The following is a 21,646-nucleotide window of genomic DNA, read 5'->3' as shown; positions in this document are numbered from 1 at the left end:
GTGACCATGTCATTTACCACTACACCAGACGGACATAGACACAGCCTACTGTTTCTCGCCGGATCTTCTCAGTGGGTTGTGTTTCCGATTCGGTGGTATATTCTGCGAAGCACTGCTCTTGCTAGGGCTAGTGTTATCAACGCTTCCTGGTTCAAGCCCGGAGAGCTCAACTTTATATGCATCTAACACCTCATCTGTATACTTCTATTCATTTACTATATACTTTTTTTTTTTTTTTTTTTTTTTTTTTTTTTTTTTTTTTTTTTTTTTTTTTTTTTTTTTTTTTTTTTTATGATTGAAAGTTTACTGGTGGCCCGAAGGCCTTTCCAGTTTCACCAGGACAGGTGGGCGAGCAAAGGCTCAGCCAAGAGGGGTGGAATTTGCTAACAACTGCCCGAGCGCCTCCGAAGGAGACCTAACAACTCAAGAGCAATTGTTTCGCGAATGAATCTACTACCGGATCGTAATCGCGACCCGCTGAGAAGATCCGGCGAGAAACTCAGCGGGCTGATGCATGGGTTACGTTGCACGTCGACCTCTTTGTCGAGTTCGACGAGTACGGTTACCGGGGTCCCTAAGCCTGCCCCTAGTATTAGAGCTGAAGGCATCTAATGCAAAGGTTATTGGATCTGATGGATCCGTAAGGACGTGTCTAGGGCGTCGACGGTGACTGGCTCCTGCATGATCAGGATTCGGGGAGTAGTCAGCGGCGGCAACGATAAGGCGATTATCATGACGCATAGCCTTATCGAAGTATCGTTCCGACGCTGACTTCATGTATTTCCGAATTGATTCGAGGCCCAGGTCGTCGTGTAGGTCAACGTTCCTCACGAACCACGGAGCCCCGACAGCTAACCTGCAAAAGCGGGATTGTAGGGATTGGAGGGTGTCTATGTGTGTGCGGGCCGCGTGAACGAACACCACACTCGCGTAAGTCATGACGGGCCTTATGCAAGTTTTGTAAAGTGTCACCTTGTTCCGAAGGGACATTTTACTCCGCTTACAGATCTTGGGGTAGAGTCTACCGAGAATAAACGCGGCACGGTCACGGACTGATTTTATATGCGGGCGGAATGTCATCGATGCATCCAGGGTAACGCCCAGGTACTTGACCTTCCTGGCCCAGGGTATGGGTTGTCTAAAGAGAGTAATCGGGCGTGTGAGATTCCTCCTCCTAATCCGGGAGGAAATCCGTGTGGAGCTTCCTCTCTGAAATAGCACCGCAGTACTTTTCGCTGGGTTGATGTCTATGCGCCATTTTCGGAACCACTGTCCTAGGGCTAGGGCTGCGCTCTGAAGCTTCTTCGCGATTAGGGACTTATTTCTACTAGAATAGTAAACAGTCGTGTCGTCGGCGAATAAAGCTAAATGGGTCGGCGGCGACCGGGGAATATCGTTGACGAATAAGCTAAATAGGAGGGGTGAGAGGACAGAGCCTTGCGGGACTCCAGCTGTGAGAGGTCGTGGGGAGGAGCGGGTTCCCTCGACTCGATATCGAAAAGAGCGGTTCGACCAGAAGTCCCGTATGATGAGCACGAGACTATCCGGCATGCCCATGTTGAATAGTTTGAAAATCAAACCATTGTGCCAGACTTTGTCGAACGCTTTTGCGACGTCGAAGAAAAGAGCTCCCGTGTATAACGGTTTTGGTCGATTAAGCCCCACAAGAATGTGCTCCGTGAGGCGGTGCACCTGTTGAACGCATGAGTGATTTGTACGGAATCCGAATTGTTCATCGATGAGAATGCCCTTGGATGAGACGAAATATCTGAGGCGCTTGTAGAGCAGACGCTCATACAGCTTGCCTAGAGACATGAGGAGGCTAATCGGGCGGTAGCTCGTCGGATGATTTTTTGGTTTACCGGGTTTATGTATGCCGATAACGTCCGCTTCTTTCCACACCGCGGGAAAAATACAGTTCGCCATAGCGACATTGAAAATAGATGCCAACATCACGATGAGTTGGACGGGTAGAAGCTTAATAACGCGGTTAGATATACCGTCGGAACCGGGAGCCTTGCGAGGACGTAGGTCTTTGATCAAGTCTTTAACTTCCATCGGGGTGACGGGTGGTAACGCATCCGAGGGTGGCAAGGAGGCTCTGCGTTCTACCTCACTGTCTACTAATTCTACATGAACAGGGTCCACGGATTGAGTGCTGGGCGTGCACTGGGTTTGCAATGTATCGGCCAGCAGCTCTGCTTTTTCGTCATCATCAAAGGCCGCGAGTCGGCCTGAGGGGCCTACGAGGGGGGGCATAGTTACTACCGTATCCGATTTGAGAGTACGAGCTAAGCGGTAGTAAGACCTTTGGGAGGGCGCGAGTCCTTCTAAGAAATCAGACCATCTGGCATCTCGGACTTCGGCGATGCGAGACTTTACGTCGCGTTGTAGGGCACGCATTCGAATACGATTTTCCGCGGTAGGATACCTGTCGTAGGCGCGTATCGAGGCGTTCTTAGCTCTAAGGAGTTCCCTAATATCGTCGGACAATTTGAAGCGGTGAAGGAAGTCCTCCGCTACAACTTGTTTCGATGACCTACCTAATGTCGAGGTGATGTGTGATGTTAAGATGTCTATGGCTTCAGCGGTATCCTGAGGAGACGGGGTAGAGTCCGAGTTAAACGGGAGCGATGGTGGATCAGATTCAGCCAGGCTGATGCCCAGCGTGTGCCAATCCACCACAGTCCTCGTGACGGGAACGGAATCGGGAGCGCGACCGAGCTTCATAACGACGGGACGGTGGTCTGAATCTAACTCTGAAACTACTTCGATCGAGTGTAAGCGCAGAGTTACGTTTTTTAATAACGCTATGTCGAGTATATCCGGGCGATGCGCGATATTTAGTGGGTAGTGAGTCGGGGTTAACGGAGCGACGATAACGAAGGCGAGATCATCGACTAACGCGTCAAGCCGCCTGCCATTCGGGGTTGTGGTGTGTGAGTTCCACCTGATGTGTTTACAATTTAGGTCGCCTGCCAGAATGACAGAGCTCCCCATACCGAGCAGCGCCTCGATATCACTGCTTAGAACGATCTTATCCGGTGGAAGATAAACGGACGCGATAACGATCGGCGCGTGTCCCGTCAGTGAGATTCGGCACACTGATGCTTCGATATTAGCGAGCGCGGGAGGATCGAGCGGGACGCAATGCAGGGCTCTTCTATAGTAAATGACGGTACCACCACCACGGGCAGAGAGCCTGTCGTTCCTGACCATGTTATAGTTCGCGATTTTAGGGCCACGGCGCGCGGGCTTAAGTAGGGTCTCCTGCACTAAAAAGATATCAATTTGATGGTCACGCAAAAAGTCAGAAACCTGATCACGTTGATTTGCGAGACCGTAAGCGTTAAAAAATCCTATCGTCACGGATAAGGGCTTTATTCTACTTATATACGCCATTGATTACCGGTGGAGTGAGGGGAGGACGTACGTATTTAATGACGCGTATACGTCGGCGTATTCCTGCACAACGGCGATAAAGTGTTGTGCAGTGGAGGCAGCGCGAATGGCGTCGCCCAAAGCGTTAACGCGCTCAAAGTTGATCGACTGAAAGAAGTCGATCGCTAAAGCGAGATTTTCGGACGGGGTCGGAGGGCAAGTCTCGGGAGAGGGACGAGTCGCGGGGGCGGGACGAATCGCGGAGGAGGGAGTTGTAGCCGTGTTCGTGTACGGCAGCGGTTTCGCCCAGGCCGAGACACTGGGTACCGCCGCCGGAACGAACGCTGGCTTAGCCTGCGACGCAGAGGGTGCCGAGGCTTTGATGTCTGGGCCGGAAGCTCGAAGGCGGTTTTGGCGGGCGACGCGGCGATTTATTTTCGGGGCTCGGGGGCATCCGCGGTAATTTGCGGGGTGACCCTGTGTTCGACACAGGACGCAGCTAGGCGGTTCCGTCGCGGTTTTTACTATATACGTCTATACATCTAAGCTATATAAAAAACGCTGCCTGATATATACTGGACTGAGCATTAAACATTTTTGTTATAAGTTCTTATTTTGCAAAGACGCTTTATCGTGGATCTCACTCACTAGCCTTTTTTATTTTATGATGTAAAAACCAATTATTTTATAATAAATTATTTTGATGTTAGGGTGTATTGTAAAAACACATGGTACAGTTTGTAGTAAGGGACAGCCGGTGTAGAAAACATGCAATTGAAACTTTGATATTGTCTGATTTCAATCTCTCCAACGCCCCTGTATATTAGCTACCAAGGGCAATTGAGACTTCAAGTTCATAGTCCACTAGTGGCATGTCAAAGATCGCCAAATAGGGACTCCAATAGGGACCAAATACCCAATTTGTCTAAAATGAGCATTTTACACCTTACGATATAATGTTTCACATATGAACTGCTAATTTTTAATGCTATAACTTTTTGGGGTGGGCATTTTAAAAGCAGTCGCTGAATGTTTTCCAATATAGAAAATGTAGGTTTCTGTGATTGTTTATTCTTACACTATACGTGTTCTGAATCATTTTAATTTAAAATTTGGTACTTCACAAGCTATAGTTCAAAAGCCTTTGTCAAATGTTGATGTTTTTGACAGTTTTAGTTCCAACAAACAGGTGTGCTTCATAGAGATAACGTTAGTAACAGAGGAACTTCTCCGGTAGTCATTCACTAAAATGTTCAAGTATACAAGAAGTTTTTCAAAAACAAGTTTTACTGGAGGTATGACCTCTTGTGAGTCCGTGCGGGTAGGTACCACCACCCTGCCTATTTCTGCCGTGAAGCAGTAATGCGTTTCGGTTTGAAGGGCGGGGCAGCCGTTGTAACTATACTAAGACCTTAGAACTGATATCTCAAGGTGGGTGGCGCATTTACGTTGTAGATGTCTAAGGGCTCCAGTAACCACTTAACATCAGGTGGGCTGTGAGATCGCCTACTAACCTAAGCAATAAAAAATAAAAAATAAAATTACCATGTCAAATTTCATTTTCATTTCCAAAGAGTGAGAGTTCAAAGTATCACATAAAGGCATATCTTTAACGGTGCAATATTTCTTCAGGGTTTCCAGCTGTTTGACCAAGTCCTTTATCCTGTCTGAGGCAGCGGATGCCAATACACCGGCTTTTATGCTCACATCGCGAAGGGATGCTATTTTTGCAGAGAGATCTTCAGTTTCTGTAAAATAGAAGATTGGGAAATGGTTTTCCACATTAGTGTTAAGTGGATAGCGGAGCTTACGGACTTCATCATGACTCAATCATCTTGAGAGTTCAGTTGAAATCAATTGTATAGCAGAAGGTCGATAATTATTATTTTGTCATCAGTTCATCGACAGTTTAATTTTTTAATTTTTTGTTTTTTTACGAGTCAGTGTTATCAAAGAAAAAAATTTGGAATAGGTTTTCGAAATACATTAGAAAAATATATAATATTATAGAAAAAAAAGAAAATTGAGTTCAATTAATAAACCTAAATCTTGAGGAAAGAGTGATTAAGGACCAATTTCGATCACTGGAGGAACATATTGGTTCATTTTAATTCGTTATTGAGACGCTCCTTTAAGAACATCCAGAATTTCATAAAAAAACAATGTAATAAGGCTTCTAGGAAGTGTGTGCGTGGGTAGAATATATTAATAAAATATTCTGGATATTTCATTTTGTCCTAAAATGTATTTTTAATAGAATAACGCAATATTGTAATATTGGGTTTCATATCGTCAAACTTATCAATGAGCTTGGCTCTGCCCCTGGCGTTGCTGAAGTCCATGGGCGATGGTAACCTCTCACCATCAGGTGGGCCGTATGCTCGTTTGCCTGCAAGGGCAGTAAAAAAAAGAGATATACATAAAGCTAATCACTTTTAAATTTTATATGTCGTAGATGGGCAAACTAGCTTACGTCATAAGTGGTGTAAAATGGTCGCTGGAGCCCCAATAAATCCCAACTCCAATGAACGAAGCCGTTATAATCCCATTCTCATGGATCGTTTGGAACCTCTGGGTCTGCGGAGGGACTTCGGTACCCTCTGTATTTGGAACCGTATGTTCCATGGGGAGTGCTCTGAGGAATTGTTCGAGACGATACCGGCATCTCGTTTTTACCATCGCACCGCCCGCCACCGGAGTAGAGTTCATCCATAGTACCTGGAGCCACTGCGGTTATCCACAGCGCGTTTCCAGAGATCTTTTTTGCCACGTACCGTCCGGCTATGGAATGAGCTCCCCTCCACGGTGTTTCCCGAGCGCTATGACATGTCCTTCTTCAAACGAGGCTTGTGGAGAGTATTCAGCGGTAGGCAGCGGCTTGGCTCTGCCCCTGGCATTGCTGAAGTCCATGGGCGACGGTAACCACTCACCATCAGGTAGGCCGTATGCTCGTCTGCCTACAAGGGCAATAAAAAAAAAGGCATAGAATAGTCGGAATTAGAGGAAAACACCTTTTCATAATAATATGATTGAAATTTTAGATGAAAAAGCGATGGGAAGATTATTTAGCGGGTTCACTCTCCAAATAGTAAACCAACCCACTGCTATAAAAAATATTAAGTCGAGGAATGGACCTGTATTGTGATATGAATGGTTTCCGATAGTCGTATACGACCACCTAAGCTACTCAGTCATTTTGAATGCTTTCAAGTAGTTTCAAGAGTGTGAAATAATAAAAAAATACCGGTGATAATGTCTGCTAAAGAGTCGAAAACTAAATCGATTCCACTTTCGGATGCCACGGCTTGCTGAATGGATTCTCCGAGTAATGTCTCCACATCTGAAATTATTACATTAAAATTGTTCAAATAAAAACTTTATAGCCCAAAGAATATTTAAATAATGACAATTATTTAAATATTCATATTTTCAGATCACTAAGAGAAAAAATAGACAAAATTTCTAACTGACGTTTTATTTTATATTAGTTTTTCATTTTATCATTTCTTTAACTATAGTCGGCGTTTGTTGGAGGTTTAAAAATAGTCCAATTTGTCGCAACACGTTTAGAAATGAATTAAAGTGAACGATAAGTTCCAAAATTGTTATTAGAATATTAATTATATTATAATATTAACATAAGAATCTTTTCAATACGTACAAACATGGGATATACATATAAAGAATCTATCTATGGATTAAATGATAATCGCGTTGATGTTTAGCTACCAGGTTCAATTGCAATCCTGTTTTGTATGACAATGACAAAAATAAACCATTTTATTAATAATATTTATGTAGGGTACCTAAAAAACAGGGTGCGTTAACATAACATAACTAAACATACCTAAATAAGAAGCGGTCCAGTGAACCAAAAAGTTTAATAGCTTCTAGACTGATCTAGAAAGTTCTGAAACTTGCATAGCATTTCCGTGCCATGTTTAAAGAAAAGTAAAATATGCGAGAAGGTTTCATTTTATGAGAGAGACAATATCACTTTGTCTAAATATATGTATTATTATAAATAAACAGCGCTACAAAAAGCTAATAAACTGGAAATTGTATAATTAGTAAATAATTATTTGTATGGAATATAAATTGTAACTGGAGATTTTATAGTTTGAAATAATCCATAATAATCTGAATATTTGTAAAGTTGAAATAAAAACAAAACAGGAACAGCAATCTTGTTTACCGATCGTTTAATTTTTATAATTCAAGGTTTATACAGAAATTATTCATATTCTTTTCGTGGCATTAAAGTTTAGGTATAATAATTGATTGCTGTCGTATCAAGGTCATTGCCAATCTGTTTTGCCATTTTTTTCTACGTTATTATGTAAATAAAATAGCATTGTCTATATATTTATTACGTCTGATTGCAATATCATTAATTTTTTTAGTAGAAATTCTTGAAACAAGCGCAAATGCTCGTTCTTTTGACGACTTTTCTTTTTCTTTTGCATTGCTGGTTCCGGAATATCGCAGAATTTTTAGTTTTGCTTATTTCGGCGGCGATGAAACCATCACTGGTCATTGTCTGGGTGTTTACTATATATTTAAACGTATATAAGTATGTATGTATGTCCGTCTCTGGTACCCATAACGCAGGGTTTCCTATTTTGCTGACTGTACGTGATTTGTTCCCAGTTATTTATAATTAACTAGCTGAACCGGCAGACTTCGTAGTGCCTCAGTCGATAAATAAAAGATCTAAACTTTTGTATAAAATAAACTTAAAACAAACAAAAGGAATCCGTTCGACGGGAACACATCAAAGGAAAAACAAAATTGTTATTTTTTTTAATTCCGAGCATTTTCATATTTATCTACCTTTTAAACCTTCTCTGGACTTCCACAAATAATTCAAGAGCAAAATTAGCCAAATCGGTCCAGCCGTTCTAGAGTTTTAGCGAGACTAACGAACAGCATTTCATTTTTATAGACCTATATATGTATATAAATTATATAGATATGTGTTATTATTATAAGTAGTTTATAATAATAGTAATCTGTGTTAGTACTTACTTTTTAAATCGTCTTCGTAAGCGTGGAGCACAAGATCTATTGGTGGAACGAGACTGTGATACAACTGTCTTGCTGCAGTAGACATCCAAGAGACTACGTCTGCGCATGCGCAGCTGAAAACATTGTTACTGTCAATGGCTGCTGTGTGCGCTTGTTCGTTGCTTATAGCCATTCCTGATATTAGGACACTGAAAAAATGCAAAGATTAACAAAACAATATGCTATATAATTTAATCACGGAATCAATAGCAGAATGAGTCAAGGAATTCTGTATTAATAATAAATAAATAATATAATGCAATGTACGTAGCAAGTGACTTGAAAGCACTTTCAAGAAATTGATATTTTTACAAAATTAGCGATGGTCAGAATCCGAATCACCGGTTTTCGCGGGGAACTATATATCTTTAAGCTTAAATATTCACTTTAAATATAATTTACTAATAGCCTAATTCATTATATCGTAAAATATTGTTAAATAAAACCTATTAAAAGAGGCTTCAGATAAACACATCCAAAACCTGAACCAGTATTTCCAGACTTGATATTATGATAAAATGACATACCGTACAGAAGTTAGTCACTATCCATCAGATAAAACTGAACGAACATCTTCATTATCAAAGGTAGGATGGTTGTTATCCTAATGCAATCCAACTTTTTTTTTTTATTCTCACTTAATTGGTAGCTAACAGGGCTATTCCAACTACGGAAAGACGGGTAGGTGAGCTCATGGGCTCAACCTGAGAGAATTTGCAAACACTAGCCCTAGCAAGAGCAGTGCTTTGCAGAATCTACAGGATCGAAATCGCAATCCATCAAGAGGTTGACTGGTGGTAGGACCTCTTGTGATGAGTCCGTGCGGGTAGGTACCACCACCCTGCCTATTTCTGCCGTGGAGCAGTAATGCGTTTCGGTTTGAAAGGTGGGGCGGGCGTTGTAACTATACTTGGGACCTTAGAAGTTATATCTCAAGGTGGGTGGCGCATTTACGTTGTAGATGTCTAAGGGCTCCAGTAACCACTCAAGACCAGGCTGTGAGCTCGTCCACCCATCTAAGCAAAAAAAAGGTTCCGACAAGAAAAACAAAGGTTTATATTTATGGGCTATGTTGGACGAGAACGGTTATAGCGGTGCTTGAGTAGCCTAAAAGCACTACGAGTAGAACCGAAGGAACCAATAAGGCATGTTTTGGGCGACGCGACGGCGGCTTTCCGTTGCCTCGTCGCGTAGTTCGCATATGTAATTAAAGGCGGCCACGATAAGGGGGTTATCATGACGTGTCGTTATCTTGACCAAGCGCTTTGACACTTTCAAATCTGACCTATCATGTCTCAAGGTAGTAAGCACTATTCAAATTTTGGTATCTTAGGGCTTCGGTTATCGTTTAACACTAGATGGACCGTGACATCAACTTATCAATGCCAGTAAAGCATTTGTATCATTTTATAAACAGTTAGTGGACTAGTGTTTGAAACACAATTTTTATCGTCAAACTTTGTCTATATCAGATATTAATTTATTGTCAGTTCGCATAAGGTCATGGAGTATATTTCTCACAGGAAATCAAATACTATTAACTCCTGTCCTTGTCTTCATGTCCATAGTGTTCTAACCAAATAAAAATCAAAAGCAAGATTTGAATTTAAATCATTATTTAGAGTCATTCGAGAAATTCACATTGAGTTCCTTAATATTTATTTCAAATCTTTCCCGCTAAACGAAATTCGATTATCAAATTATTCATTCCGCATTTTAATTTTGACATCAAAGTATATTTGCGAACTGAAATAAATTCAAAAGAAACAGTAATGAAAGAGTTGGCGAAATTTTTAGAAGTTTTAAATTTTCTTCGATTTAATTGCTCTTCTGTTAATTTGCCTCATTTAGATTTTGAAAAGTCAAACTTCCCTTTTACGAGATAGTATGCAAATATTTTTCAAATCAGAATATTGTTTTCGTAGTCTTAGTAGACTACTTTACTACGAAACATTTGATTTAAGTCATATGACGCGTGAGTTAATTTCAGATATATCGGAAATAGTTCCTTGGATCTCCTAAAATTATTCTTTAAATCAATTCTAATACCTGAAGATCAAAATTATCCTAGTCACCAATTTCCTTAAAGTAAATAAAAAAAGAAGAATATTATAACTCGCATTTTAAAGTTTCAATGTATACAGAACAAAGATCATGGGTGTTTCTCGCTGGAGTTAGTAAAAATGTTCCAACTTACACTTTACTGGTACCAACTAACGAACTAATATTCACTGGATTGTCTTTATATAATATATAATAGTTTTATATGATCACTTTTGTATTCTACTGAAAAATATTATAAATAGGACATACCAGCAAACCAGTACGGCAAACAAGGTCATTACGACCAACGCTTTGTCGTTGCAATCTGGTTCTTCTATATCAGGAAATAACGCACCGGCTTCTGTTTCGTCATCACAACTTGACTTTGAGAACAGCGATAGAATTCCCAAGACGAGAAGGTATGACGGTATTACTAAGGCTATACATGCGAACACGACGATACAAACCAAAAATGTCGACTCCACTTTTATTGACTGAAAAAAGAAATCGTTATGATTTTAAAATGCTTCGCTGATCTTATCTAATTTCAAGTTGAAAAGCTTTGGAATTTTGAAAGCCTATACTTATGTAAATCAAGATTTTACTAAGAATTAAATTCAACAAAACCAATGGTTTTCATTTGTGTACCTACTTAGATGGGAAAATTATCAGTCAGAATGAAATAAAGATTACAAATTTTTTTTGCAGCATCTTTCACTGTATCATACGATATTCTCCCTTCATCCTGGAAGTCTTAAGATGAAACGTGTTCGCGCTCAACAAATCAAAACAGACAAGGCATAATCCGAGAAAAAGCCGATGTAATTAGACGATGACCAATGCGTCTTGTCTAAGAGAGAAATGCCCATTTTGTGAAATGAGCAAAGGAAAATCTCAGTGTAATAAATAATTCCGACATTATATTTGAGCATTTTCGGGTATTAATAAATGGCGTCAATTTTTGAAAGAAGACGAATTCATTCGATTGTTACAGCCTTAAAATAAGCATTTAACCTTAATAAAGGTTTTAAGAATATTTTCGATCCCATTTCTCAATCATATTTTGATGGCAATGGGCCCGAGTAATAACTTTATACCATACGTGCTGAAAACTCGTTCGAGCATAAAAATATTGATGTAATTATTTTGTTCTAAAATTAGACTGGATCTGTATAAATTCTAAAAGAAAGTACTTTTAATCCTAAATATTTGGGCCTGAGTACGACATTTTGAAATTGTTCAGGTGCTTAGCTTAATTATTATATCTTGCTATATTTTGTCTGCCTGCGGGATTCGAACACCGGTGCGTCGCAAGATACCAATGCACCGGACGTCTTATCCTTTAGGCTATGACGACATCATTTAAGCAAAGTAGTCTTAGGCTAGAACAGGTAAATGCTTAATGCCTTTGAAGACAAACAAATGCTCAACGCTCCTGATGGTAATTGGAAACATGTACTGTCGCTGCGTATTGCAATACGAGATATTTCAAAAGTTGTTCAGTATATTATATTAATAGTACTAGCTGACCCGGCAGACTTCGTAGTGCCTCAATCGATAAATAAAAGATCTAAACTTTTGTATAAAAAAAACTTAAAACAAACAAAATGAAAAAACAAAATTGTTTTTCTTGTCTAATTCCGAGCATTTTCATATTTATCTACCTTTTAAACCTTCTCTAGACTTCCACAAATAATTCAAAAACAAAATTAGCCAAATCGGTCCATCCGTTCTCAAGTTTTAGCGAGACTAACGAACAGCAATTCATTTTTATATATACTTATACTTAAATATAGATTTAATAATAATTGCTATTTATTCCGATGTTTACCTAAGATATATATTTACTAATACTGCTGTCACAAACAAGTGTAGATAGAGCTTGACATTAAATTCCACTCTAAATTACTACATTTTCCGTGATAATTTTAAACGTTAAGTTTATTATTTTAAGAATACGCGTTTTATAAGCAGGTTGTAAGCTTGTTCTCGCATTTTATTAATTTAAACCAGTCGGGACACTTTTTATCTGACTAACCTGTAGCCACACGATGTTTTGCCTATTATGAAACAAAAAAAAACTTTGATCGTTTTTTAAACTATAACATATTAAATTCTTGCTAAATTAGACTCACATCGACTGGCACACACAACACTGGACAAATATACGTGTGATGCTTTTAGCACTAATCGGAAGAGCCAAGGCGTTATTGAGTTTCAGGATGCTATCCTTTTAAAATGTCAATGTTGTTTGCTTTCTTTTGTTGATATATTACACAAACCATTCGGTCGACTTCTCTGGATACTAAGGAAATGATATGTGTTTCTAAAATATGAGGTTCATGGGTATGATTTTGATTTCATGATTAGATCTCAGGGTAGATCGGAATCACCCCAATATAAATAAGAAATATTCTCTTAAAGAAGATCATTTTATTGTAGCCCACATTAGCACAATGCCTTCTACATCTATACTATCCTTCGATTGGAAGGCCAATCTGTAGGCAGGGCTTGACTCTGCCCCCAGTATTTCTGACGTCCATGAGCTACGGTGGGTTGTATATTTTGTGTCATTAGTGATTAGGTGGGTTCTTCTATACTTATCTGCCAATAGGACAATAAAAGAAAGGTTCAATAATCCATTATACTTGGTAAAATCTGGCGCCAAGTTCCATTCAAAAATCCCGTTGTAAACGGAGCGTCAGACTACCGACTGTGTTTACTGTAAGCAGAGCGGTTTTTTGAGGCTGCAAAATTTTATTTAATTCTACGGTACTTATCCTCTCCCGAACCTGTGATATTTATATGGACCTTTAATTGTTGTAGTCTCTGGTGTTAGGTGTTACTCAGATGAAACCAGTAGTAATAATGCTCTATACTGATGCTCTCACTGTGATATTCATGATGTCCTGGTGAAACTGGAAAGGCCTCTGGGCCAACAGTAATCCCTCATTCATAATTTAAAAAAAAAGATAGTCTTCCGAGCAATATCACCCGCTCGGTGGAAGAACTTCTCTTCGTCGTTATTTCCACACCTTGATAAAGAAAATGAACCTATCTTAAGTAATATGTTTAATTTTTTTAAATTTAACAATGTTGATAACAAATATTAATAACATGTAATGAACAAAATGATTTCTATATAATTAAAATTCAAACGCACCTGTGAAAAAACTTGTAATTTAATTTAAATAGTTTAACGTACATTATTCGAAGGTCACATGAAATATCGGTAGTGCGTCATCCGCAGGCTCCACAACAGAATTAATTCCTCGAAGGTCAATTAAGTTAATAGTTATCAAAACTTAATATATACGTCATTTCATGTCTGAACTTACGGAACAGAAACGAGAAATCACATCTCAGGTAGGTTCAAGGTTTTAAATTTAATATACATAATGTTTGTATTATGTGTTACCATATTCAAAAGGTTCTGTATGCAATTTTTACTTATAATTCAAATTTAATTCTATATTATTACTACAAATAACTCAGCAGTCTGCTTAAAAACGGCTAAGTGGATATAATCTACTACACACTAAAATACATTGTCAACCTAACTTAATTTTTAGTTAAAGGTCACGAATGTTGCAAAGTAATTGGAATAGTCTTTCAAGAAATGCATCAAAGTACACGCAAAATCTAAGGAAATATTTTGTATTAATCTTTTTGGGTCAGAACCCATGTTTGATGCTTTGTATGAGACAGAATTCATCCGAGGTAGGCTGACGACAAAGCGACACGTTTCACGCAGAGCGCATCTCTAAGCACAATATTGTCATTATAAAATGCAGAACTGACGTGACGGCAGCTGGCGGAATATCTGAAGGTCTCTCAGGCGGCACCGCCAAATTACACTCCCGGGATACCCACCCTTTAAGATCAGATTCAGGGTGAGTAGGGGAGTGTGGTCATCCGTAAACCAGAAGACGCGAGACGCACGTAGCGTACGCGTTGCATTTTTGAGTCTCCTTAGCAGGTTCTTAAATTAGAAGCGGAGCGGGCCCTTAACAGCCTGGCCACAGGACATTCGCTGATACGAATATTCGCGCGGTGCGAACGGTGAAGCGTCTAGAGACTAAAATAAGCGCATAGAAATGTACAAGTTATAAAGCCACGCGCACCAGCGACCGGCGAAGCGACCCGCGATATGTACCGAGCGAATCGCGCGGGCGACTTACGACGCGGCGGGCGAGCAAAACAAATGCATGAATAAGGACGGCGCAAGCCACGGAGTCTAGCGGTAGTCGCGGCGAATAGTACAGTGATTAAATGAGTTTAGTTGTTTTAGCCGCGAAAAATGAATACCGAAATTTTTATTGCTGATATACTACTTAGACGAGCTATTTGGAAGTCTAGCCACTCAAAGCAGCCAAAATTTTTCTGGATACATTCTGTATTTCTCGTGCTTCTTGTGGAATTCTCCATCTATACTCCGATTCTTATTCAAATCATGTACTCCACAATCTCTTCCAAATAATAGGTCTTGAATCAAAAAACGATTACTTTCTAAGCAATATCGAGATAATTTCGATATAGACATTTCGATGTCGGACTTCCTTGCTAGTCGCGGCGGCAAACCCGTGGCCTGCAAACGGTGTTGCGCGAATGGTCACCTCCTCCGCCGCTTCGTCGTTCGCACCGCCGATCCTCGTGGCCAGGCCGTAATTTGGGCAAGATCTATATCTTGGCCCCTACTCGACCGCGACCGGTACGTGGAGAGAAGCGCTTTCTTTCTCAGACATTAGTCTAAGTTCTCGTATATGTTAACTTTTGTAAAGTCGTCATGGCCTAACGGATAAGACGTCCGGTGCATTCGTGTTGAAGCGATGCACCGGTGTTCGAATCCCGCAGGCGGGTACCAATTTTTCTAATGAAATACGTACTCAACAAATGTTCACGATTGACTTCCACGCTGAAGGAATAACATCGTGTAATAAAAATGAAACCCGCAAAATTATAATTTGCGTAATTACTGGTGGTAGGACTTCTTGTGAGTCCGCACGGGTAGGTACCACCGCCCCGCCTATTTCTGCCGTGAAGCAGTAATGCGTTTCGGTTTGAAGGGTGTGGCAGCCGTTGTGACTATACTGAGACCTTAGAACTATATCTCAAGGTGTGTGGCGCATTTACGTTGTAGATGTCTATGGGCTCCAGTAACCACTTAACATCAGGTGGGCTGTGAGCTCGTCTACACAGCTAAGCAATAAAAAAAAATAAAAAAACTTAGAAATTGATAATCGCCCTACGAGAAATGAGGTGAAATACTTTTGAGATATCATGATTTTTCATAAAAATAGCTGCCTTACATTTATTATTTAGACTATGAGTTAGTTACTAGTATAAGATATTTATTACGAAAAAATATTATCCACGGAACTCCGAAAAGATTTATTATTGTTCGGTTCCTTCCTACAAGTCAACCGTACAGTTGAACTGACTTATTTCCTTTTCGCGATACCTTATTTTGTATGAACAATAATATGCAAATTAATTATTTGACATCACATTTTATCTGAATCGTTTTTAATACAGCGTCAGTTTGCACAAGGTTCGCGTCGGTGATAAACGGATTTTATTTTAATTTATAATAACAAAATCATGTTTAATTATTTTTTTACGATTGCGATATTTTTCGCTTTAAACAGCTATCAATGTTACGCTAGAGTGGCCCGTAAGTACTATTTATGTAAAATACGTACATATTTCGATTTACGATTTAAAATTGTTTTAGTTCAATGTAAAAAAATGTTAATTCGTCGATTTTTAATAACAAACTTGGGGTTATTTTTCTAGCGGATTTCATTAAAATATGCCCCGGGCAAAAGTCGGAATGTTTGAAGAGTACTGTACAGGAGACGATACCGATTTTCTCGAAGGGTATTCCGTCCCTAAATATAGAACCGATAGATCCACTGAAACAGGATAAAGTGGTCGTGGAGCTTCCGGGGGGTTTCAAAGTGGAACTCTTGAATGGAACTGTGACGGGCTTTAGAAATTGTATCGTGGATTCTGTCAGGTAAGCGATTAATTGGAATCTAACTAACTGCCTTTTCGTTTTCGCAGTATCAAAATGTTTTCACATTGAAACTATAGTTTGACTTGTCATTATTTTAGTAAAATCTTATTGTATGTTAATCGACTTAATTGAATTGGTAGCGTTGAAAAGTTAAATATATATTTTACTTAGTTTCGAAGATATACTAAAAATCACATTATATTATACACAATCTATATAACCGAACAAAAAATATTTAGATAAAATTAAAGTATGAAAATATATTTTTTTATTTATTGCTTAGATGGGTGGACGAGCTCACAGCCTACCTGGTGTTAAGTGGTTTTGATTTTTCTTGTACTTTTTAGAATGGTGACAATAAAAAATTTTCTAATTAAAATATTAAGTTGAAGTCGCCATAGGGACATGATCCTACAAGATAAGACACCCGGTGCAGTCGTATCGAGCGATGCAACGGTGTTCGAATCTCAGGCGAGTACCAATTTTTCTAATGAAATATGTACTCAACAATTGTTCACGATTGAGTTCCACGGTGAAGGAATAACATCGTGTAATAAAAATCAAACCCGCAAAATTATAATTTGCGTAATTACTGGTGGTAGGACCTCTTGTGAGTCCGCACGGGTAGGTACCACCGCCCCGTCTATTTCTGCCGTGAAGCAGTAATGCGTTTCGGCTTGAAGGGTGGGGCAGCCGTTGTAACTATACTGAGACCTTAGAACTTATATCTCTAGGTGTGTGGCGCATTCACGTTGTAGATGTCTATGGGTTCCAGTAACCACTTAACACCAGGTGGGCTGTGCTCGTCCACCCCTGTAAGCAATAAAAATTAACTATGTAGTTCTAATTATGTATTCATTGTCGAATCACACGTGTAAACATTTCTAGTTACAACGATGAAGAAGCTGAAATGAAATTCCACTGTAATTTGACGATCAAAGGAAAATATAAAGCTAAGGGACAAATTTTAATTGTATCAATAAATGGAGACGGAGACGCGAAAATTAAAATAAGTAAGTTTTTGTCTTTTAAGTGAGATTTACAAAAAAAGATTGGATATGATTTTTCGAGTTTTTGTGAACATATTGATGTAGCGTTGGCGCAGTCGTTTTAAACCTGCCTGTCCTACTTATTCATCTGATAGTTTAACCGGCTATTAATAAGGTTATATGCGAATAGTATTTTTTTGGCGCTAGATGGGTATAATTCTGTATTATATTGCACTGTCCCATCTAATGAGTGTTTTCCGACAGAATTAGGCTACAAACTCGTATTATGAAATCCTACCTTCAGTAAAAGAGAATTTGCGATTGCAGTGATAGTAGAATACTCAGAGCACATCGCTATACAACTTTACGACGACCAGAGGAAGAAATGTGGCCGTTATACTTAAGGCACTATACAGGCCTCAGCTCTAGCTTCTTTCTTATCATCCATACTTACTACCCTAAATAGTAGCACCTTTTTATTCTTATCTAGTTTTTGTCTACCTTAATAAACAAAATGTAAGCGAAACATAAAGATCGTAATTGGAAAATCTAATTACAATATTATTTGTTTGAATTTAATTGATCTATGTGATGATCATGTAACAATATCAACTTAATTTTTGTACATGACTGTCAAACCTTCAAATCTAAAAGTTATTAGAAGTTGAATAAGGTTAACAAAATAATAAAAATAAATAGGAGTGCTGATGACTTTTACTCTAATACATTATTTGTTAAAAGCTTTGTCTCGAAGCGTCTAAAAGCGTCTCGATTTATAAATTTCATTTATTGAACTATCTGTTTTGTCTAGATTCTGACAATTGCTTTTTTTCTTTTCAGCGGACGTAGCACTAATGTTAAAGGTTAAATTTGAAGATGTGGAACGAGATGGCGAGGTTTATCAGGAAGTTAAAAGCTACTCGTTGGATTATAAAAACGAGGGAAGAGTTACATTTTTCTTGACGAATCTGTTCAAAGGGAATCCCGAAATTAGTTAGTAACATTAATATATATTTTATTATTAAATTTTCTGTTGAAAAACAATCAAGTGAACAGCCTAATTGATGGTAGGTGATCAACTTTGGCCGATCGAAAGACAAGTGTGTATTCCCAACATTTTTGTGGCTGATTTTCCTTAAAAATATTCTCAAATTAAATGTCACGAGAACTTCAAGATCGGAATACTTCTCAAGGAATAAAAGGGCACATCCTTAACAACTTATTCATTTTAACGACATAACTTTAACTCCCTATGTCTGTACTATCGCCATAGCCGCTTAACTGAATTATCTCTTGCTGTTAAGAATCTTATGTCAAAGTCATATTTAATTTTTTGCAAAGTAACTCAAAAAGGTGTGGAGGCTCCTATAAATAATACCTAATACTTACCGAAACAAAATCCGATACTTTAAAGTTTTACTTGTACTGTTTATAAAATTCTATTCTTACTGAATACTACATAACATTTGCTATTTCTTACGCAGCTAAGTACCAAAACTGTCTTCGGAACGTTAATAAAGAAATCCCAATATCTTTTTACCGGAAGTTGAGATATCTACTTATAAAGAAGTGATAGGCAATAACAAAGAAAGGAAGCTTTATTTCAAACTTGATTCGTACAGCCGACCAATAACAGTAACTCTGATTACGAGTTACGAAATTAATTTACGTTAAGGGCATGAACTAGCCCAGAATTTTTTAAAGAAGTCGTTCTTCGTTAAAATTTATTTCAATAACCGATGGTCATCGGTTATCGTCTGATACCTCACAAGTCGTGAATTTGCAAGGCTCTAAACGCAATTTTCTTTGGATTTTGCAAGCCATAGACTACTTTTACGAATTAATCCATGTTTTTTTATTGTCATTATATTCTTTCCGACATTTCGAATTCTTGAATTTATATTACGATTTTTTTTATTATTATTTTTCCCATAACATTGTGGATGTATTTTTAATTGCAATGTTGTATTTTTTTTGTAGGCAAAGCCGTTTTGTCGTTCATCAATGAAAATTGGAGACAACTAACTGAAGAATTCGGAAAGCCAGTTGTCGATGAGCTGGTCCGTTTAGTATTCGAAGTTGTGAAAAAATTCTTTACTTCGATCCCTAAGAAAGAACTATTTGTTGATTAAATGTCTATTTAAAAGATGTATTTATTTTCGTTGTCTTTCGCGTCTTTTTGTAGATTAATGATCGCATAAGACAGAAAAATCTTATTCTGAGAATAGTAGTAATACATTGATGTATTTATAATTCATTTTATTTTCTATGTTTTTTTTTATATTAATTTAGTGGTATACTTCTTTACGTACCTGCAAAAATGAATGTGGAAACGTGAACTCTCCCCAAACTATGTCTTTGATTAGACCTTAAACAAAAAAATACTAATGATAGGACTTATAAATCGCTGTATTACTTTTGTATTTGACTAAGCGCAGTGAATTGGAACGCGCTGTGAACCATATTTGTATCGAAATTAGTATCATTACTCACCTATTGGAAAATCAAACGGATAAATCAGGTAAAAGAACCGTGACATAAAACTGAAAGGGTAAAATCCCTCCTCGAGCTTCAACGTGGGTATCAAATATGTTTCCCTTTGGGGGAGTTCACTAAATCTTATTTTCGTTCTGTCCTTTGACTCAAACCAATCTTCTGTGTAACCAGCTATAATATTGTTTTCTGTCACATTAATATTGGCCGTGGTGCTCGGCACTTGCTCTTTGAAAACGTTTCTTGTTATGGGTATGATGTGTACCGTACTTGACGCAGTTTCTGTCACCGTTTGCACGGTAGTCTCTGTATTTTTTTTCGGAAACGGAAAATCCAATTTTTGTTGACGTCTTTCTTCACTTTTACTGTTCTTTAAGTTATTGTATTTTTGCAACCAAGCCTTAAAGGTGGTTGTGTCGTTTAAGCCCACATTCCGCTTATTCCATAGGTTTCCGATATCTTTGTTACCCTGAATGTGTATATTATCATCAACATGTGTATTTTTTTCGTATTTCACTGTGTTTCCATAATTTTCTTTGTGCCGTGTTTCTACACAGCCATTCCAAACTAAAGGCATCACTTGGGCGGTATTCGTTTTATCTTTTTCATTTAGAGGAAAAATCCCACCATTATATATGACTTTTCTATCTGTAGATGAAGACAAGTCAACGTTTTCTTCGTTTCCGATTTGATTCTTTTTTTCCATTTCATTTCTAAGTGAGCGAATTGCTTGGAAATTTTCATGTACATCCTGGTTGTTCGATGCTGCGCCCTCGTCGGCATTGAGATTGTTTCCGGCGGAGGCAGCGGCGTCCGCATCCGCGCGTCGCATTTGTAAGGTAAAAATCGCGACGGGAGCATCTGATAATGCGATTTCGCCAATCTCTGGTGGTAACTCGGTTATCGCCGTTCGCGTGCTGACTCGATTTATAAGTAATATTCCAAGTAATAGAATCACGGCCATAACGGAATTAGCTTTGTGTTTATATTTTCACGGCACGAGTGTATTAAGTCGTTGGTAGCTGTTTCCGACTGAGCGGGGTGCGGGACATTGGTCAGAGGATTTGTAGCACTTAGTAGTCTGCCCGGCTACGTTGCACAATCGTATCACGACGGCTCCACTGTGCCTTTACTGGATTATGTACAGAGTACACCACACTCAGAAACTATTTACATTAATATTATTTCTACTGTGGTTAATAACATTAAAAATACTAACAAAAAATAACGTACACATTATTTAAGTGTAAGATTATTTTGATACATGTTTTGAAAGTAAAATTATTTAACGACATGTCGTTTCCTATTTTTGCGACGAGGACACGGCGCCACCCCTCCCATGCGGAGCAGGCGACGAGCGTGTGCTCCGCCGTGTCCAAGTCGCAACCACAATGGTGGCACTCTGCCGTCGGCTCGGCTCCGATCCCGTGCAGGAACTCACCGAAGCAACCATGCCCAGTGAGCACCTGCGTGAGCCGGAAAGTGAGGCGTCCTCTGTCACGATTCACCCAATCCACAAGAATCGGGCGAATCGCCTCGACGGTCCTACGACCAGCCGAAGGATCGGCCAGCCGCCTGGACCATGACTCCAGCACGGACCGCCGAGATTGGGCCCTCCGCGCTCTGACCACACTGGGGCTGGGACGCGCCACGC

At 39.0% G+C, this 21,646-nt stretch overlaps 2 protein-coding genes across 2 annotated transcripts in view; one reads left to right on the top strand and one right to left on the bottom strand.

The window, feature by feature from the left end:
- Positions 1 to 21,133, bottom strand: part of prom (prominin) — a 34,916-nt gene extending 13,783 nt beyond the window's left edge. The window contains exons 1-6 of the mRNA XM_089737465.1: positions 19,993 to 21,133; positions 19,812 to 19,867; positions 10,762 to 10,985; positions 8,410 to 8,597; positions 6,626 to 6,721; positions 4,927 to 5,129 (exon numbers count right to left, since the gene is read on the bottom strand). Of these exons, the coding sequence (XP_089593591.1) occupies positions 4,927 to 5,129; positions 6,626 to 6,721; positions 8,410 to 8,597; positions 10,762 to 10,985; positions 19,812 to 19,867; positions 19,993 to 20,956 (1,731 nt within the window). The 5' untranslated portion in view covers positions 20,957 to 21,133. The remainder of the gene's footprint in view (positions 1 to 4,926; positions 5,130 to 6,625; positions 6,722 to 8,409; positions 8,598 to 10,761; positions 10,986 to 19,811; positions 19,868 to 19,992) is intronic.
- Positions 15,990 to 19,647, top strand: LOC114245611 (protein takeout). Its single transcript, XM_028177843.2, has 5 exons — positions 15,990 to 16,165; positions 16,288 to 16,510; positions 17,399 to 17,523; positions 18,340 to 18,492; positions 19,480 to 19,647. The coding sequence occupies exons 1-5, from the start codon at positions 16,093 to 16,095 to the stop codon at positions 19,629 to 19,631; spliced, it is 726 nt and encodes a 241-aa protein (XP_028033644.1). The 5' UTR covers positions 15,990 to 16,092; the 3' UTR covers positions 19,632 to 19,647.
- Positions 21,134 to 21,646: the final 513 nt, after the last annotated feature.

This window comes from Bombyx mandarina, chromosome 23 (assembly GCF_030267445.1).
Source record: "Bombyx mandarina strain Sakado chromosome 23, ASM3026744v2".
In the NCBI taxonomy this organism is placed as follows: Eukaryota; Metazoa; Arthropoda; class Insecta; order Lepidoptera; family Bombycidae; genus Bombyx; species Bombyx mandarina.
Note: the sequence above shows the minus strand (reverse complement) of the source record. Positions and strands in the feature narration are given on the sequence as shown.